Source organism: Salmo trutta, chromosome 22, assembly GCF_901001165.1.
Source record: "Salmo trutta chromosome 22, fSalTru1.1, whole genome shotgun sequence".
NCBI lineage: Eukaryota > Metazoa > Chordata > Actinopteri > Salmoniformes > Salmonidae > Salmo > Salmo trutta.
This window is the reverse complement of record NC_042978.1, coordinates 23,212,164-23,232,049: the sequence shown is the minus strand read 5'-3', so window position 1 is coordinate 23,232,049 and position 19,886 is coordinate 23,212,164. Positions and strand designations below refer to the sequence as shown.

Sequence of the window (19,886 nt, the reverse complement as noted above, 5' to 3'; positions counted from 1 at the left end):
TTGAGACAGACAGTGTTTGTCTGTCTCTCAGGCTATAAAAGGGCCCCATCACGCTGCACACAGACACACCATCATGGGCAAACACATAAAAGGTGTCTTGTAGAAACGGTGAAGGCACCAAGGTAGGCCTTGGTTACAGCAGTCTGTCAAAAGTAAAGACTTCAATGACGCAGCTGAATTCTACATGTCCTCCCTATCAAAGTAGTCAGTTAGATAACTTCCTAACCTAGATTTGCCCTGAAGAAATGACAGCTGTCTGTCATTTGACATAATGTTAATGACAGGTGTCAATCATGTCATGATATTATGACTTACAGTATGTCACTGTCAAGTGAAGTATTATTGTTGTTTCTTATGTGTGGTTTTACAGTTGAAAATGTGTCATGCTGTCGACACCAGCGGATCATTATCAGAAATGGAGATGAATAGGATCAGTAATGAGTGTGAATTCTGCAGCTGAGGGTCCAGGTGGTGTTAAAAGTGAACAGCTTTTGTTTCCTGGCATGATACAGTAAAATCAGTGACAATACATTGTTCCCTGGCATGCAGTGGTACCAGTGACAGTGGATTGTCCTTACCCAGGCTTTGTGCTGCTGAGATACTCCCACACTGCTCTGCTTTCTGGCACAAAGAGATAGCATCCATTCCTTCTGAAGACTCCCACAGTGTCTTCACTCCTCACAGGGTTTTAACATGCTGGATTATGCTCCCAGGCTGACAACTTAAAAAACAAACACTGTTGCCTCTGAATTTTGTTGCGTAAATTGTATTTGCTGAATGAAATATTAAATTGTAGGAATGTGCACCGTCCACATAGATAAGGTTTGTCCGGTATCCAGATTTTCATACTGTCATACCGTTTCTGTATCATACCGGGTTATACGGTATTATAATATACATTATTATAGAGCCCCTTGCACACATCATTTTTTTAATCTATATTATTTCTGACGCACAAAACAATTTAGGCAACAGGGATCTTGATCCAGGAGGGGGTTGAATGTCTCTAGTCTGGGTACCAGTCTCTTTAGCCAACATTCCACTCATTGCCACTCCATGTCATTGCCAAAGAGACCTTCATTTTGCAGTGGTGTAAAATACCTGAGTAAAAAGACTTTAAATCACTACTTAAGTCATTTTTTTTTAGGTATTTGTACTTTACTATTTATATTTTTGACTACTTTTACTTTTATTTCACTACATTCCTAAAGAAAATAATGTACTTATTACTCTATACATTTTCCCTGACACCCAAAAGTACTCGTTACATTTTCAATGCTTAGCAGGACAGGAAAGTAGTCCAATTCACTCACTTATCAAGAGAACATCCCTGGTCATCCCTACTGCCTCTGATCTGGAGGACTCATTAAACACAAATGCTTCGTTTGTAAATGATATCTGTGTGTTGTAGTGTGCCCCTAGCTGTCCGTAAATTTTTAAAAAAAGAGAATTGTGCCATTTGGTTTTCTTATTATAAGCAATTTGAAATGATTTATACTTTTACTTTTGATATTTAAGTATATTTTTGTAATTATATTTACTTTTGATACTTAAATATATTTTAAAGCAACTACTTTTAGACTTGTACTAAAGTAGTATTTTTCTGGGTGACTTACTTTTACTTGAGTCATTATCTACGAAGGTATCTTTACTTTTACTCAAGTATGACAATTGGGAACTATTTCCACCACTGGCATTTCGGCAATCTCCATATGCAGCTGGATTTATGGTGTTGTTCATTGGTTGTTGGAAACATCATTCATATTTTCCATGACAACATGTGTAGCCTCGAAAATAGCATTAGAATTAGAATAAAGTCAAAACCAAACATTTAGCTGCTAGCTAGGCTTAAAATCAAAGCAGAGGTTTTGTGGTTGGAATTGCACTATGTATTTAGTTTGAGAATTTAGACGTGAGTTAGCAACTTTTGACAGAATGGTTTCGTCTGTACAAACAAAAAAAGGTTGCTTAACAAACGGTATTGAAAATCATACCGTCAGTTTTTCAAAATACCCTGGTACGGTGTAAACGGTATATTGCCAAAGCCTAACGTAATGTTCTCTTTGTACTTTATTTATGCCTTCTGTTGAATGGGACTTAACGTACTGTAACTATGTACTGTAACTATGTATCATCAAGCTCATGTACCTAGCCTACACGTGTGTCTGCCCAGTGGCCACTCTCTCTGTCCACTAATATAGACCAGACCAGAGTACAGCTCACCTGGCTGGCTCCTCACAAATCACAAGGGTGTCTGCCTGAGCAGGAAGTCCATCAGCAGAATAAATGGGGATTACATTTTTAGCTCCTAGATCCCCCAGTCTCCATAACAACTAAAGAGCAGCCCAGACTTGGTAATGTTTTGGAGAAGGGGAGGAGGCTCTGTCTGTTCTCAGCTCATCCCAGATGGAATAATATCATTTCTGTCTCTGTATGGACGTGCTATTTTAAGATCTCTCTCCAGTCTTAATTAAAATGGCTGACACCCCAGTGTCCTGACACCCCAGATGTGACTAATCTTCAGGCTATAATTGGATCTATGCCATATTCAATGTACTCTGTATTATTTATGTGTAACACTGTGTTAACAGAAAATGACAAAACAGGGATATAACAATTTGCTAATGTTGAAAAAAGTACCCCCTTCTTTGTTGTTTGAAGACATCATCTGCAGCCGCACATCATTTCATCTCTGTATCTCTGAATTCAGACCTCAGGTTGTTACTTTGAAATGTGTTTCTGGAACTAAGCCTTAGCATCTCTCTCCAGTAAGTCCTGCTTGCTGTGTTCAGAGAGGTCCCAGACTACACAACACTGGCGTCCTGTCGGGTCTGGACAGAGAGAGGTGAAAGGCAGAAATGAATCAGGAAAAGCACAGTGAGAGGGGTGACCACGGGTTGTCTATCACTCCCATTATGCTGTAAAGTGAGCCGCGCTGGAAGTGTATTTAGAGAGAGAGGGGTGAGGAGAAAACGGGGGAGGGTGATCTGAATCCCCCCGAGTGTGCACAGCAGCCTAGTGCCACTAACACGTGAAGGAGAGGAGGGGAGAAGTAATGGAGGAGAAAAGGACCAGGGGCCAGGCTTGGGAGTACACAGTAAACAGATAGGCCTCCCTTCCATATCTCTCTTCTACCTGCTGCGCTGTATCTCCAATGTGTTCCCTCCTATTAAGAGGCACATCAGAGAAAGGACAGCATTTGCATTTTATAATGAGCTGCTTCACATGTGCTCCAGGTAGCTGCTGATGGGTCCTTACTCAGTCTGTGGACTGCACCATTTTATCCAGGGGGCTGAAACTCTATGCCCACTGCTTAAAGTATTGAAACTCTGTGATTTTGTTTTCATTCAGTGTTTTAGTATGTAAGCCACAGCAAGAATACGATTCAATAATATATGTACCTATTTAACAGTTTACAGCATATTAGCCTGAATGTGCATTGCCTTGATAGAGCTGCAGTCTTCATTTCCTTAATAGAATTTGTCGGTGCCTGCCTCCTACGCAGTGCAGCCAATAAGAAGACTTGTTTTCTCCTGCATTCACTGCTTGTTGTAGACCCTCACACTCCCTATTATTTGTGTCTGCGTGCATACGTGTGTGCCTTTCACAAACAAGAACCAGTGAAACCAGATTGCTTGAACAATAGTACACCCTTCCCCTCCCTGCTCCTCCTGAACCTTCTGAGTGGGACACATCTATAATGGCTGGTCTCATTTGACTCCAGTCTGATGGGAAAACATAACTCATGTGGTTAGCTGCACACATGTGACAGATGACTCAGATGATAAGACCCAGAGATGAAGTGCTAGGATAGCTGCTGAACGTTAGCTAAACAGAGTAGGAGCAGAATTACACTAATGGACCATTTCACTGCAATATTGATCTGTCAATAATGTGTGTTGAGTCTTGACCAATGCTATTTTATTGTTTAAAATCAGGAATTTTCTAAGATTCTAGTATTATCCATGAGTAATAGCCATGAATAGTCTTAAGTGTAGACCAATTTGAAGCTGTAAAAGATAACAGCCTTGATAGACTGTGTTGTTTTGAGACAATTTTGTTCTAATAGCATGAAAGGGGACACACGGTTCTAATTGCGTAGGTACATAGTTTAATTAGAGCTAATCAGACTGTGTAATTGTGTAGGTACATAGTTTAATTAGAGCTAATCAGACTGTGTAATTGTGTAGGTACATAGTTTAATTAGAGCTAATCAGACTGTGTAATTGTGTAGGTACATAGTTTAATTAGAGCTAATCAGACTGTGTAATTGTGTAGGTACATAGTTTAATTAGAGCTAATCAGACTGTGTAATTGTGTAGGTACATAGTTTAATTAGAGCTAATCAGACTGTGTAATTGTGTAGGTACATAGTTTAATTAGAGCTAATCAGACTGTGTAATTGCGTAGGTACATAGTTTAATTAGAGCTAATCAGACTGTGTAATTGCGTAGGTACATAGTTTAATTAGAGCTAATCAGACTGTGTAATTGCGTAGGTACATAATTTAATTAGAGCTAATCAGACTGTGTAATTGTGTAGGTACATAGTTTAATTAGAGCTAATCAGACTGTGTAATTGCGTAGGTACATAGTTTAATTAGAGCTAATCAGACTGTGTAATGAAGAAGAGTCATGTTTCCTGGGGAGCTGATGTGATGAATACACCGCCAACAAGTACTTTATTTGGGGCCACCAGTGCCAATACATTACCCTCTCCCCCAACTGTGGTATAGGTTCAGTCATGACCGGTCCTGGACCTGCACAAAGAAATGTATCACACAGTGCCTGATTCAGATCATGTTTGACATTACATTCAGACCCCTCTTTGAAATATTAATGGTGTGTAAATGATTTAATAATAATCCCTGTGTTGTGTGTGTGTTGTGTGGGTGTATGCAGGATTCTGGCCACAGCGGGAGCTCACATGAACATCCCAGTGGACCTGCGGACCCTGCGGGCCGTACGTGTGCTCAGACCCCTCAAACTGGTCTCTGGAATCCCCAGTGAGTAGCTTACACCACCAGATGTACTGGGTGTCCATGGATCTGCTCTGCCTATCTAAATCTATACCAGTGGAGGCTGGTGGGAGGAGTTATAGGAGGACAGGCTCATTATAATGGCTGGAATGGAATAAATGGATGGAGTCAAACATGTGGTTTCCATATTTGTTTGATGTGTTTGATACCGTTCCATTTATTCCATTCCAGCCATAGCAATGAGCCCATCCTCCTATAGCTCTTCCCACCATCCTTCACTGATCTATACAGTACACATATAGGTATCTGCACTGGTTCTACTGGTGTTTTCTGGACCCCTGTCTAACCTCAATTTGGGGTCCGTAAAGTTAGTCCTAATGAGTTATTTTGTTGGCAGAACACATCTGAGTCAGACTGACAACTAGCAGATGCAGTAGTGTTCCACTCCCAAAAGGCAACGATGTCTTAGGGGGACTGTTGTCTTAGCCAAAGTGAGAGTGCTGACAGTATCTGCTTCAAGTGGTTCCCACACTTACCATTTAGAAATGTTTTGTGCTGTTACTCATTGTTGGCACTTATGACACATGACAGTTGTCTCTTTCTCTATCTTTCTGTGTGTGACCAGGCCTGCAGATAGTCCTGAAATCCATCATGAAAGCCATGGTGCCGCTGCTCCAGATCGGCCTGCTGCTCTTCTTCGCCATTCTTATGTTTGCCATCATCGGCCTGGAGTTCTACAGCGGGAAGCTCCACAACACCTGTCTGCCCATGCCAAATATCCTGGGTAAGACAGAATATGCATCCCAAATAACCACTGTATTCCTTTTGTAGTGCACTACTTTTGACCAGGGAGTATATAGGCTATAGAGTACCATTTGGGACTCACACAGACAGACAAAGGGCACTTTGAGCTCTAAGCCTTAGAGAGATGCCATCAAGTCTACATTCATCCAGGACGCACACTGCTCTGCATATCAATTCGGGTTGGTTCTGTGGCAGTTGGTTCCCCTTTATGAGGTTGAATCTGTTGTATTCAGTGTATTTATACCTGTACTCTGCTTATAGCCTATGCTTGCATTGAACATCTAGCTACATTGAATTTTTTTTAAACAGTGTGTTAGTATCGTGCTGTGATCCTTAGCTCTGTTACATGTAAACATTTACGGTAAGTTATCGTAAACATCCTTCGAGCCGATCATTTATCAGCAAGGTTATACTGCGCCTACACAACAAGTGGATTATTATTTTCTACGAGGCTTCCTCAGCTGTAATGATAAGCCATACAAACGTCCTGTGAGTGCTCTCTGCTGTTCCCTCCCACCCGCCCAGTGTAATGTATTGTCAGTGGTCTGGTTGACACTATCTGTGTTACCCAACAGACCTGAAACACACAGTACCAATCCTGGCTGCACCTGTAAATCTAACCACAGCCAACATGACTGCCTATGTAATTAAACCCCACAATATAGCAGCTCAATACAGTACCTCGACTAATTGTAAAGTCATAGATGTTATTGGCTCGATGCATGAATCATGTTATAATAAAGTGGGTTACACAGTTCTATTCACACAGATGTTTATCTCCTGAACATAATTTGTTATTCAGGTAGTGTGGTCTTTTAACAAGCTTACTGGGGATTTGTTCCTTTGGTTTTTTACATGATAGGAATTTAGTTGTCACAGATAGAGAAGATGATGAAATGATCTGTCCTTTTCAAAAAAGGTTGTCCTTACCTTCAGCTTATCTTTTGTTGAGGTTTTAATATCACTCACAGCTTGACTTGGTTATAAAAATGTCCTATGGTCTGCCATTGACAGACTGTAGGGTGTTTACTCACTGCTGTACAATGTGGAATAAAATCTGGCAATTCAAGAGGGTGCTACGAAATTAATGTCAAAACATCGTTGTCTTTGCCCTATATCATTAGAAATTACATAGAATACATCATTAGATTGTTTTCTACAATATTATAACCTTAATAGACTAGTACTTGACGGTGTTGATGAAATAAGAGCGTTCATTTGCTGTGATCAATGCTCGTTTAGACTGTGCCGCTTCCATATTTAATGTTGTGATGTTGTACCATTGAGGTGTTTCCACTGGTTGGACCAATCAAAATCAACTTGATACCTTTGTCATTTTCACCTCCAGATCCTTGGCTTTCATTTCCTATATTGGCGATCAATCTTTGTTGAGAGGGGCCGTTTCTATGGCGATTTAAAGGAGGCTCAGAAATGCACAATTTCAATTCAGTCGGTTAGCGTTTGTAAATAAATATACATTTAGTCTCTATTTAGTTTTATATTGAGCGGATTTAATTTAGAAAAAGCCCATGTTTTCACTCACGAACCTGCAGCCACTAGTTAGATTGTCAGTTGATGTTGGAAGTTAGCGCTGTTCTGCCGCGGAGCAGCACCACAGGGTTCTATTGAGCAGTGACCACTTATTTGATCATGCCTGTGATGACCTTCCATTCACTTGCTACATAAACATGCTACATATTTGTATAAATATTTGTATAAACCTTGAAGGAATTAATCATTTTATGGGTGAACACCCTACAGACTGTCTCAGTGGTTTAATACAGTAAAGAGTTATATATCATATATTCTAGTATTCCTTCACTGCATTTCAAATATATCCGATTTAATACAGTACCCAGTTGTATCAAACAACATACTGTAATTTTTAAGATGATGTCATCATAAAGGTTACGTGGGGACCACACTGTATGAGTTAACCTTATTTACCCCCTATTGGCTTTATAGAGATGATGTATTATAATCACACATTGCACAAATCAAATAGCATATTATTACCGTCATCTTTCACAATGGTTCAGGAAAGGACTTTCGCACAGAGAGCTGCTGCTGCTGCTCACTTCATTGATCAAGTCATGCATTACATTATAGTCATCATATTGTGCTACTTATTCATGCATCCCCAGTAGATGCAAGTCATTTCTCAGAATTGAGACATTTCTCTGAAGTCATCGTATCTCTCATGGGAAAAACACGTTTAGTTAGATTGATTTCAGTATTGCATCGTTTTTTAAATCTTTAGCCTAGCCTACACATCCTTTAGTGGACTCTGACTCTGGACAATAAGAACATTCTCTCTTGTCCCTCTGTCAGAGAATGAGACGGTGGACAAGTCTGAGTCAGAGTTCCCGTGTGGGGTGAGGAAGTGCCCTGACAAGTACGCCTGCCGTGACACCTGGATCGGCCCCAACGATGGCATCACCCAGTTTGATAACATCTTGTTTGCTGTGCTCACCGTCTTCCAGTGCATCACCATGGAGGGCTGGACCACCGTGCTCTACAATGTGAGTCACACCTGCTTCTGCCATAGATGAGGGAAAAATAAGCCTATTATTTGACCTGGTAATGTATTCCTTTGATATACCTCTCCGAACCCTAGCTAGCTTTTTACCTGTCATTACTAAAGCTGTCGAATATTTGTTGCAAGATGCACTCAAACATCCTTTACAGTAGCTTCCCTGTTCTGTGATTGTGAACACAATTGATTACAGACCATACCTGAGAAATGATTGAAGCATTGTACAACGATAAACAAACACACCATTTAGGCTGTGTTTACACAGATAGCCCAATTCTGATCTTTTGCCCAATTATTGGCAAAGGAGCTGATCTGATTTGTTTTTGTTTTTTTAGAGGGTAGATCAGCTTTAATATTGAAGATATATTGTGGCTTCTATCAATGTAATTGTCTGAATCATTTCCAATCCCCCATATATTTTGGGGTAAATATACAGTACCTGTCAAAAGTTTGGACACACCTACTCATTCAAGGGTTTTTCTTTATTTTTAATATTTTCTACATCGTAGAATAATAGTGAAAGTATCAAAACTATGAAATAACACATATGGAATCATGTAGTAACCAAAAAAGTGTTAACCTCTCTGGGGTATATGGGACGGTAGCGTCCTACTCGCCAACAGCCAGTGAAATAGCAGAGCGCCAAATTCAAAACAACAAAAATCTCATAATTCAAATTTCTCACACATACAAGTATTACACACCATTTTAAAGATACACTTCTCGTTAACCTCTCTGGCGCATGTGGGACGAATTCGTCCCACCTACGTAACAGCCACCTGAATTCAGTGGCGCGATTTTTGAATCGTTTGAAATACTATTACTTCAATTTCTCAAACATATGACTATTTTACAGCTATTTAAAGACAAGACTCTCCTTAATCTAACCACACTGTCCGATTTCAAAAAGGCTTTACAACGAAAGCAAAACATTAGATTATGTCAGGAGAGTGCCCAGCCAGAAATCATCAGACACCCATTTTTCAAGCTAGCATATGATGTCACAAAAACCCAAACCACAGCTAAATGCAGCACTAACCTTTTATGATCTTCATCAGATGACACACCTAGGACATTATGTTATACAATACATGCATGTCTGTTCAATCAAGTTCATATTTATATCAAAAAACAGCTTTTTACATTAGCATGTGACGTTCAGAAAAAGCATACCCCCCGCAAACTTCCGGGGAATTTACTAACAGTTTGCTAAATTACTCACGATAAACGTTCACAAAAAGCATAACAATTATTTTAAGAATTATAGATACATTACTCCTCTATGCACTCGATATGTCCGATTTTAAAATAGCTTTTCGGATGAAGCACATTTTGCAATATTCTAAGTACATAGCCCAGCCATCACGGGCTAGCTATTTAGACACCCACGCAGTTCAGCCTTCACCAAAATCACATTTCCTATAAGAAAAATGTTCTTACCTTTCTTGTTCTTCGTCAGAATGCACTCCCAGGACTTCTTCTTCAATAACAAATGTAGGTTTGGTCCCAAATAATCCATCGTTATATCCAAACAGCGACGTTTTGTTCGTGAGTTCTAGACACTATCAGAATGCTACATCATGGTCGTGCGCATGGCGCATGGCGTGACAAAAAATGTCTAAATATTCCATTACCGTACTTCGAAGCATGTCAACCGCTGTTTAAAACCAATTTTTATGCCATTTATCTCGTAGAAAAGCGATAATATTCCGACCGGGAATCTGCAATGAGCCTAAACAGCCGAATGAAATTTCTCCACGGGGGCGAATCGTGCACGCGCCTCATTCAATGGTCCTCTGATCGGCCACTTACCAAAGGCGATAATCTGTTTCAGCCAGAGGCCGCCTCGTCATCCTTCAGGTTTTTCCCGGGTTCTGAGAGCCTATTGGAGCCCTAGGAATTGTCACGTTACAGCTAAGATCCTTACTTTTCAATAAACAGATGCAAGACGCACGACTCCTTGTCAGACAGGCCACTTCCTGCATGAAACCTTGTCAGGTTTTTGCCTGCCATAGGAGTTCTGTTATACTCACAGACACCATTAAAACAGTTTTAGAAACTTTAGGGTGTTTCCTATCCAAACCTGAACAATAATATGCATATTCTAGCTTCTGAGTTGGTGTAGGAGGCAGTTAAAAATGGGCACATATTTTTTCCAAAATTCTCAATACTGCCCCCTAGCCCAAACAGGTTAATCCAACCACAGTGTCCGATTTCAAAAAGGCTTTACGGCGAAAGCATAGCATTAGATTATGTTAGGACAGCACCTAGACAAGAAAAACCACACAGCCATTTTCCAAGCAAGGAGAGGCGTCACAAAAACCAGAAATACAGCTAAAATGAATCACTAACCTTTGATGATCTTCATCAGATGGCACTCATAGGACTTCATGTTACACAATACATGTATGTTTTGCTTGATAAAGTTCATATTTATATCAAAAAAAAAACATTTTACATTGGCGTGTAATGTTCAGAAATGTTTTACCTCCAAAACCTCCTGTGAATGAGCACATCAATTTACAGAAATACTCATCATAAACGTTGATAAAATATACAACTGTTATGCATAGAATTAAAGATATACTTCTCCTTAATGCAACCGCTGTGTCAGATTTCAAAAAAGCTTTACGGCGAAAGCACACTTTGCAATAATCTGAGTACAGCGCTCAGACACCAAAACAAGCCATACAGATACCCGCCATGTTTTGGAGTCAACAGAAGTCAGAAATAGCATTATAAATATTCACTTACCTTTGATGAACTTCATCGGAATGCACTCCCAGGCATCCCTGTTCCACAATAAATGTTTGTTTTGTTCGATAAAGTTCATCTTTAGGTCCAAATACCTCCATTTTGTTCGTGCGTTAGGTTCACTATTCCAAATGCGTGCACTAAAGTCCAGACAAAAAGTCAAAAAAGTTATATTACAGTTTGTAGAAACATGTCAAACGATGTGTAGAATCAATCTTTAGGATGTTTTTATCATAAATCTTAAAAAATATTCCAACCGGACAATTCTTTTGTCTTCATAAAGGAAAGAGAACTGAGCTCATGCTCATGGCCGCGCGCGTAACTAAAATAATGGCCTACTGCCAGACACCTGACTCAAACAGCTCTTATTCTCTCCCCATTCACAGTAGAAGCCTGAAACAACGTTCTAAAGACTGTTGACATCTAGTGGAAGCCTTGGGAAGTGCAATATGACCCCATAGACACTGTATATTGGATAGGCAATCACTTGAAAAACTACAAACCTCAGATTTCCACACTTCCTGGTTGGATTTTTCTCAGGTTTTGCCTGCCATATGAGTTTAGTTATACTCACATACATCATTCAAACAGTTTTAGAAACTTCAGAGTGTTTTCTATCCAAATCGACTAATTATATGCATATTCTAGCTTTTGGGCCTGAGTAGCAGGCAGTTTACTCTGGGAATGCTTTTCATCCGGACGACAAAATACTGCCCCCTACCCAAGAGAGGTTTTAAACTATTCAAAATATATTTTAGATTCTTCAAAGTAGCCACCCATTGCCTTGATTACAGATTTGCACACTGTTGGCATTATCTCAACCAGCTTCACCTAGAATGATTTTCCAACAGTCGTGAAGTACTTCCCACATATGCTGAGCACTTGTTGGCTGAATTTCCTTCACTCTGCAGTCCAACTCATCCCAAACCATATCAATTGAGTTGAGCTCAGGTGATTTTGGAGGCCAGGTCATCTGATGCAGCACTCCATCACTCTCCTTCTTGGTCAAATAGCCCTTACACAGCCTGGAGGTGTGTTGGGTCATTGTCCTGTTGAAAAACAAATGATAGTCCCACTAAGCGGAAACCAGATGGGATGGCATATCACTGCAGAATGCTGTGGTAGCCATACTGGTTAAGTGTGCCTTGAATTCTAAATAAATCACTGACAGTGTCACCAGCAAAGCACCCCCACACCATCACACCTGCTTCTCCATGCTTCACAGTGGGAACCACACATGTTCACCTACTCTCACCTAAACAAAAATCTCAAATTTAGACTCATCAGACCAAAGAACAGATTAACACCGGTCTAATGTCCATTGCTCGTGTTTCTTGGCCCACGCAAGTTTCTTCTTCTTATTGGTGTCCTTTAGTAGTGGTTTCTTTGCAGCAATTCGACCATGAAGGCCTGATTCATGCAGTCTCCTCTGAACATTTGATGTCGAGATGTGTCTGTTACTTGAACTCTGTGAAGCATTTATTTGGGCTGCAATTTCTGAGGCTGGTAAATCTAATGAACATATCCTCTACAGCAGAGGTAACGCTGGGTCTTCCTTTCCTGTGGCGGTCATCGTGTGAGCCAGTTTCTTCATAGCGCTTGATGGTTTTTGCGACAGCACTTGAAGAAACTTTCAATGTTTTTGAAAACTTCCGGATTGGCTGACCTTCATGTCTTAAAGTAATGATGGATTGTCATTTCTCTTTGCTTATTTGAGCTGTTCTTGCCATGATATGGACTTGGTCTTTTACCAAATAGGGCTATCTTCTGTATACAACCCCTACCTTGTCACAACACAACTGATTGGCTGAAACGCATTAAGAAGGAAAGAAATTCCACAATATAACTTTTAACCTCTCTGGCGCATGTGAGACGAATTCGTCCCACCTACGTAACAGCCACCTGAATTCAGTGACGCGATTTTTGAATCGTTTGAAATACTATTACTTCAATTTCTCAAACATGTGACTATTTTACAGCTATTTAAAGACAAGACTCTCCTTAATCTAACCACACTGTCCGATTTCAAAAAGGCTTTACAACGAAAGCAAAACATTAGATTATGTCAGGAGAGTGCCCAGCCAGAAATAATCAGACACCCCTTTTTCAACCTAGCATATAATGTCACATAAATCCAAACCACAGCTAAATGCAGCACTAACCTTTTATGATCTTCATCAGATGACACACCTAGGACATTATGTTATACAATACATGCATGTCTGTTCAATCAAGTTCATATTTATATCAAAAAACAGCTTTTTACATTAGCATGTGACGTTCAGAAAAAGCATACCCCCCGCAAACTTCCGGGGAATTTACTAACAGTTTGCTAAATTACTCACGATAAACGTTCACAAAAAGCATAACAATTATTTTAAGAATTATAGATACATTACTCCTCTATGCACTCGATATGTCCGATTTTAAAATAGCTTTTCGGATGAAGCACATTTTGCAATATTCTAAGTACTGTCACGTCCTGGCCAGTATATAAGGTTAATTGTTTTGTAGTTTGGTCAGGGCATGGCAGAGGGTATTTGTTTTATGTGGTTCAGGGTGGTGTGTGTTTGGTTAAAGGGTGTTTGATTTAGTATTTCCGGGGTTTTGGTTTATAGTCTATGTTTATGTATTTCTATGTGTAGTCTGGTGAGTGTGTTTCTATGTTGTGTTGATTGGGGTTGGGACTCTCAGTTGAAGGCAGGTGTTGTCTATCTGCCTTTGATTGAGAGTCCAATATATTAGGGTGTGTTTGTGGTTGTTATTTGTGGGTGATTGTTCTGTGTTCAGCCCTAGGCTTTGCCAGACTGTTTGTTGTTCGTTTGTTTTCGTGTTTTGTTGTTTTGGAGTGTTCTTTTGATAGTTAAATAAAAGTCAAAATGAGCATACGCGTACCTGCTGCATTTTGGTCCTCTTTCACCGACGACAACCGTGACAGAATCACCCACCACCAAAGGACCAAGCAGCAGAGGATGAGCGGAGGAAATACGAGTTGGACTGGCGGGAGAAGTGGACTTGGGAGGAAGTTCTGGACGGGGCCGGACCTTGGCATCAGGCTGGGGAGTATCAGCGCCCGCAGTGGGAGATTGAGGCAGCCAAGGCAGAGAGGCGATGGTACGAGGCCAGAGACGCGCTGAGGGAGAAGCACGAGAGGCACCCCCAATAAATTTTTTTGGGGGGGCACACGGGTAGTTTGGCTAGGCGAAGGAAGAGCCGGAAGCCAGCTACCCGTGGTTATATGGAGGAGCGTATTGGGTGGGGAGCGCCATGTTTCGCTGAGAAGCGCACTACCTCACCCATACGCACGCACAGTCCGGTGCGAGTTATTCCAGCCCCTCGCAGGTGCCGTGCTAGAGCGGGCATCCAGCCTGGTAGGAGGATGCCTGCGCAGCTCATCTGGTCGCCGGTACGCCTCCGAGGACCAGGCTACCCAACTCCCGCTCTACGCACGGCTACCATCAGGCCCCTGCACAGCCCAGTCTGCCCTGTATGAGCACTCCGCTCGTACAGGGCTACTAGTTCCATCCAGCCAAGGCGGGTTGTGCAGGAGGTAAGATCTAGACCGGCTGTGCGCCTCCATAGCCCTGGGTTTCCAGCTCCTGTCTCTCGTGCGGACCCGGAAGTGCGTCCACCCAATCCGACTCGTCCTGTTCCCGCTCCCCGCACTAAACTGCAAGTGCGTAAACCCAGCCTCGCCAGTCAACAGTCGTCAGAGCTGCCCGCCAGTCAACAGTCGACGGAGCTGCCCGCCAGTCAACAGTCGTCGGAGCTGCCCGCCAGTCAACAGTCGTCGGAGCTGCCCGCCAGTCAACAGTCGCCGGAGTGGTCAGACTGCGCTGAACTGCCGGAGTGGCCAGACTGCCCTGAACTGCCGGAGTGGCCAGACTGCCCTGAACTGCCGGAGTGGCCAGACTGCCCTGAACTGCCGGAGTGGCCAGACTGCCCTGAACTGCCGGAGTGGCCAGACTGCCCTGAACTGCCGGAGTGGCCAGACTGCCCTGAACTGCCGGAGTGGCCAGACTGCCCTGAACTGCCGGAGTGGCCAGACTGCCCTGAACTGCCGGAGTGGCCAGACTGCCCTGAACTGCCGGAGTGGCCAGACTGCCCTGAACTGCCGGAGTGGCCAGACTGCCCAGACTGTCCCGAGTGGCCAGACTGCCCAGACTGTCCCGAGTGGCCAGACTGCCCAGACTGTCCCGAGTGGCCAGACTGCCCAGACTGTCCCGAGTGGCCAGACTGCCCAGACTGTCCCGAGTGGCCAGACTGCCCAGACTGTCCCGAGTGGCCAGACTGTCCAGACTGTCCCGAGTTGCCAGACTGCCCAGACTGTCCCGAGTTGCCAGACTGCCCAGACTGTCCCGAGTTGCCAGACTGCCCAGACTGTCCCGAGCTGCCAGACTGCCCAGACTGTCCCGAGCTGCCAGACTGCCCAGACTGTCCCGAGCTGCCAGACTGCCCAGACTGTCCCGAGCTGCCAGACTGCCCAGACAGCCTGGAACGGCCTGAGCCGGAGCCACCTCCAAAAATAGGTGGGTTGGGGAGGGGGGGTGTAGCACAGTGCCGTCGTTGACGGCAGCCACCCTCCCTTCCCTCCCTTTAGTAAGGGGGAATTTTTCTTTTGGGTATTGTTTGGGGTTATTTTTTTGTTAAGGTGCTTCCGGGGTAGCACCTTTAAGGGGGGGGTACTGTCACGTCCTGGCCAGTATATAAGGTTAATTGTTTTGTAGTTTGGTCAGGGCATGGCAGAGGGTATTTGTTTTATGTGGTTCAGGGTGGTGTGTGTTTGGTTAAAGGGTGTTTGATTTAGTATTTCCGGGGTTTTGGTTTATAGTCTATGTTTATGTATTTCTATGTGTAGTCTGGTGAGTGTGTTTCTATGTTGTGTTGATTGGGGTTGGGACTCTCAGTTGAAGGCAGGTGTTGTCTATCTGCCTTTGATTGAGAGTCCAATATATTAGGGTGTGTTTGTGGTTGTTATTTGTGGGTGATTGTTCTGTGTTCAGCCCTAGGCTTTGCCAGACTGTTTGTTGTTCGTTTGTTTTCGTGTTTTGTTGTTTTGGAGTGTTCTTTTGATAGTTAAATAAAAGTCAAAATGAGCATACACGTACCTGCTGCATTTTGGTCCTCTTTCACCGACGACAACCGTGACAGAATCACCCACCACCAAAGGACCAAGCAGCAGAGGAAGGAGCGGAGGAAATACGAGTTGGACTGGAGGGAGAAGTGGACTTGGGAGGAAGTTCTGGACGGGGCCGGACCTTGGCATACACGTACCTGCTGCATTTTGGTCCTCTTTCACCGACGACAACCGTGACAAGTACATAGCCCAGCCATCACGGGCTAGCTATTTAGACACCCACCCAGTTCAGCCTTCACCAAAATCACATTTACTATAAGAAAAATGTTATTGCCTTTCCTGTTCTTCGTCAGAATACACTCCCAGGACTTCTACTTCAATAACAAATGTAGGTTTGGTCCCAAATAATCCATCGTTGTATCCAAACAGCGACGTTTTGTTCGTGAGTTCTAGACACTATCAGAATGCTACATCATGGTCGCGCGCATGGCGCATGGCGTGACAAAAAATGTCTAAATATTCCATTACCGTACTTCGAAGCATGTCAACCGCTGTTTAAAACCAATTTTTATGCCATTTATCTCGTAGAAAAGCGATAATATTCCGACCGGGAATCTGCAATGAGCCTAAACAGCCGAATGAAATTTCTCCACGGGGGCGAATCGTGCACGCGCCTCATTCAATGGTCCTCTGATCGGCCACTTACCAAAGGCGATAATCTGTTTCAGCCAGAGGCCGCCTCGTCATCCTTCAGGTTTTTCCCGGGTTCTGAGAGCCTATTGGAGCCCTAGGAATTGTCACGTTACAGCTAAGATCCTTACTTTTCAATAAACAGATGCAAGACGCACGACTCCTTGTCAGACAGGCCACTTCCTGCATGAAACCTTGTCAGGTTTTTGCCTGCCATAGGAGTTCTGTTATACTCACAGACACCATTCAAACAGTTTTAGAAACTTTAGGGTGTTTTCTATCCAAACCTGAACAATAATATGCATATTCTAGCTTCTGAGTTGGTGTAGGAGGCAGTTAAAAATGGGCACATATTTTTTCCAAAATTCTCAATACTGCCCCCTAGCCCAAACAGGTTAACCTGCTAATTGAAATGCATTCCAGGTGACTTCTCATGAAGCTGGTTGAGAGAATGCCAAGAGGGTGCAAAGCTGTCAAGGCAAAGGGTGGCTACTTTGAAGAATCTCAAAATATATTTTGATTTATTTAACCCTTTTTTGGTCACTACATGATTCCATATGTGTCATTTCATCATTTTGATGTCTTCACTACTATTCTACAATAGTACGCAGGTCTGTTAAGAACAAATTCTTATTTTCAATGACAAACCCACTGTTCCTAGGCTAACTGCCTTGTTCAGGGGGAGAATGACAGATTTGTACCTTGTCAGCTCAGGGATTTGAACTTACCCTGCCGCCCCATTAATTGTTGTGTATATAACCCTCTGCTCCCCCCATGTCCTTGTGTGGAATTGTTTGTTTGTAAGTGCTTGTACTCTATGTTACTGGTGTGCGTCGGGTTTTGTACCCATGTAGGTTCTTTTTGTATTGCCGTGGGTTTTGTATTAAACTGCTCCGGCTATTACCTATTTTCTGCTCTCCTGCGTCTAACTGTACTGCCACTAATTCCGCAACCCTTACAATGTAGCTATTTTGTTAGCTATTCGTATTGCTTGGGGATAGAAGCTGTTGAAGATCCTGTTGGTGTCAGACTTGATGCACCGGTACCTCTTGCCGTGCGGCAGCAGAGAAAATAGTCTATGGCTTGGGTGGTTGGAGTCTGACGATTTTACGGGCCTTTTTTTCACACCGCCTGATATAGAGGTCCTTGATGGCTGGAAGGTTGGTCCCAGTGATGTACTGGGCTGTCCGCACAACCCTCTGTAAGTCCATGTGATTGAGGGTAGTGGTATTGCCATACCAAACAGTGATCTATCCAGCCAAGGGCCCATGCCAAACTTTTTCAACCTCCTGAGGGGGAAGAGGCACTGTCATGCCTTCTTCACAACCGTGTGTGTGTGTTTGGACAATTTGAAGTCTTTAGTGATTTGGACACAGAGAAACTTGAAGCTGTCTACCTGCTCCACTGCCACCCACGTCGATGTGGATGCCCAGGCAGTACAGGAGGGGACTAGACACACACCCCTGTGGGGCCCCTGTGTTAAGGGTCAGTGTGGCGGAGGTGATGTTGCCTACCCTCACAACCTGGGGTCGACCCATCAGGAAGTCCAGGATCCAGCTGCAGAGGGAGATGTTCAGACCCAGAGTCCTAAGCTTGGTGATGAGCTTGGAGGGGACAATGGTGATGAACGCTGGGCTGTAGTCAATGAACAGCATTCTCACATAGGTATTCCTCTTATCTAGGTGGGAGAGGGCAGTGTTAAAAGCAGTTGAGATTGCATCATCTATGGATCTGTTGTGGCGGTATACAAATTGGAGTGGGTCTAGGGTGGCTGGAATGGAGGAGTTAATGTGTGCCATAACTACTGTAGCCTCTCAAAGCACTTTGTGATTATAGAAGTGAGTGCTACAGTGCGGTAGTCATTGTGGCATGAAGCCTTAGAGTTCTTAGGAACAGGAATGATTGTGGTCATCTTAAAATGTGGGGATTACAGAATTGGTAGAGGAGAGGTTGGAAATTACTGTGAATATGCCTGCCAACTGTTCTGCTCATGCTCTGAAAATGTGCCCTGGAATACCGTTGGGGTCCGCTGCCTTGCGGGTGTTGACCTGATTAAAGACCATTCTCACGTTGACCTCGGAGAGTGAGATCGCCTAATCCTCTGGGTTGGTGACGGCCCTCACACCTGGCTTGATTGCTTTGTTGTCAAAGCATGCATTAAATGCATTGAGTTTGTCTGGTATTTGGTATTTAGTATTTTATTAGGATCCCCATTAGCTGTTGCAAAAGCAGCAACTACTCTTCCTGGGGTCTACACAAAACATGAAACATAATACAGAATGACATAATACAGAACATCAATAGACAAGAACAGCTCAAGGACAGAACTACATTAAAAAAATGTATAGGCACATGTAGCCTACATATCAATGCATACACACAAACTATCTAGGTCAAATAGGGGAGAGGCGTTGTGCCGTGAGGTGTTGCTTTATCTGTTTTTTGAAAACAGGTTTGCTCTTTATTTGAGCAATATGAGATAGAAGGAAGTTCCATGCAATAAGGGCTCTATATAATACTGTACGCTTTCTTGAATTTGTTCTGGATTTGGTGACTGTGAAAAGACCCCTGGTGGCATGTCTGGTGGGCTAAGTGTGTGTGTCAGAGCTGTGTGTACATTGACTTTGCAAACAATTTGGGATTTTCAACACATTGTTTCTTATAAAAAGAAGAAGTGATGCAGTCAGTCTCTCCTCAACTCTTATCCAAGAGAGACTGGCATGTATAGTATTTATATCAGTCCTCTGATTACAATGAAGAACAAAACGTGCTGCACTGTTCTGGGCCAGCTGCAACTTAACTAGGTCTTTCCTTGCAGCACTGGACCACACGACTGGGCAATAATCAAGATGAGACAAACTAGAGCCTGCAGAAATTCATTTTTGGAGTGTGGTGTCAAAAAAGCAGAGCATCTCTTTATTACGGACAGACCTCTCCCCGTCTTTACAACCATTGAATATATATGTTTTGACCATGACAGTTTACAATCTAAGGTAACGCTAAGTCATTTATTCTCCTTAACTTGTTCAACAGCCACACCATTCATT

General features: G+C 42.9%; 1 protein-coding gene across 8 annotated transcripts in view; it reads left to right on the top strand.

Moving 5' to 3' along the window:
• cacna1ea (calcium channel, voltage-dependent, R type, alpha 1E subunit a) overlaps window positions 1-19,886 on the top strand; it is a 167,107-nt gene that overhangs the window by 85,994 nt on the left and 61,227 nt on the right. For all 8 annotated transcript variants that reach the window (XM_029707299.1, XM_029707296.1, XM_029707298.1 and 5 more), the window contains exons 5-7: window positions 4,902-5,005; window positions 5,604-5,762; window positions 8,114-8,304. In XM_029707299.1, coding sequence (XP_029563159.1) covers window positions 4,902-5,005; window positions 5,604-5,762; window positions 8,114-8,304 — 454 coding nt within the window. The remainder of the gene's footprint in view (window positions 1-4,901; window positions 5,006-5,603; window positions 5,763-8,113; window positions 8,305-19,886) is intronic.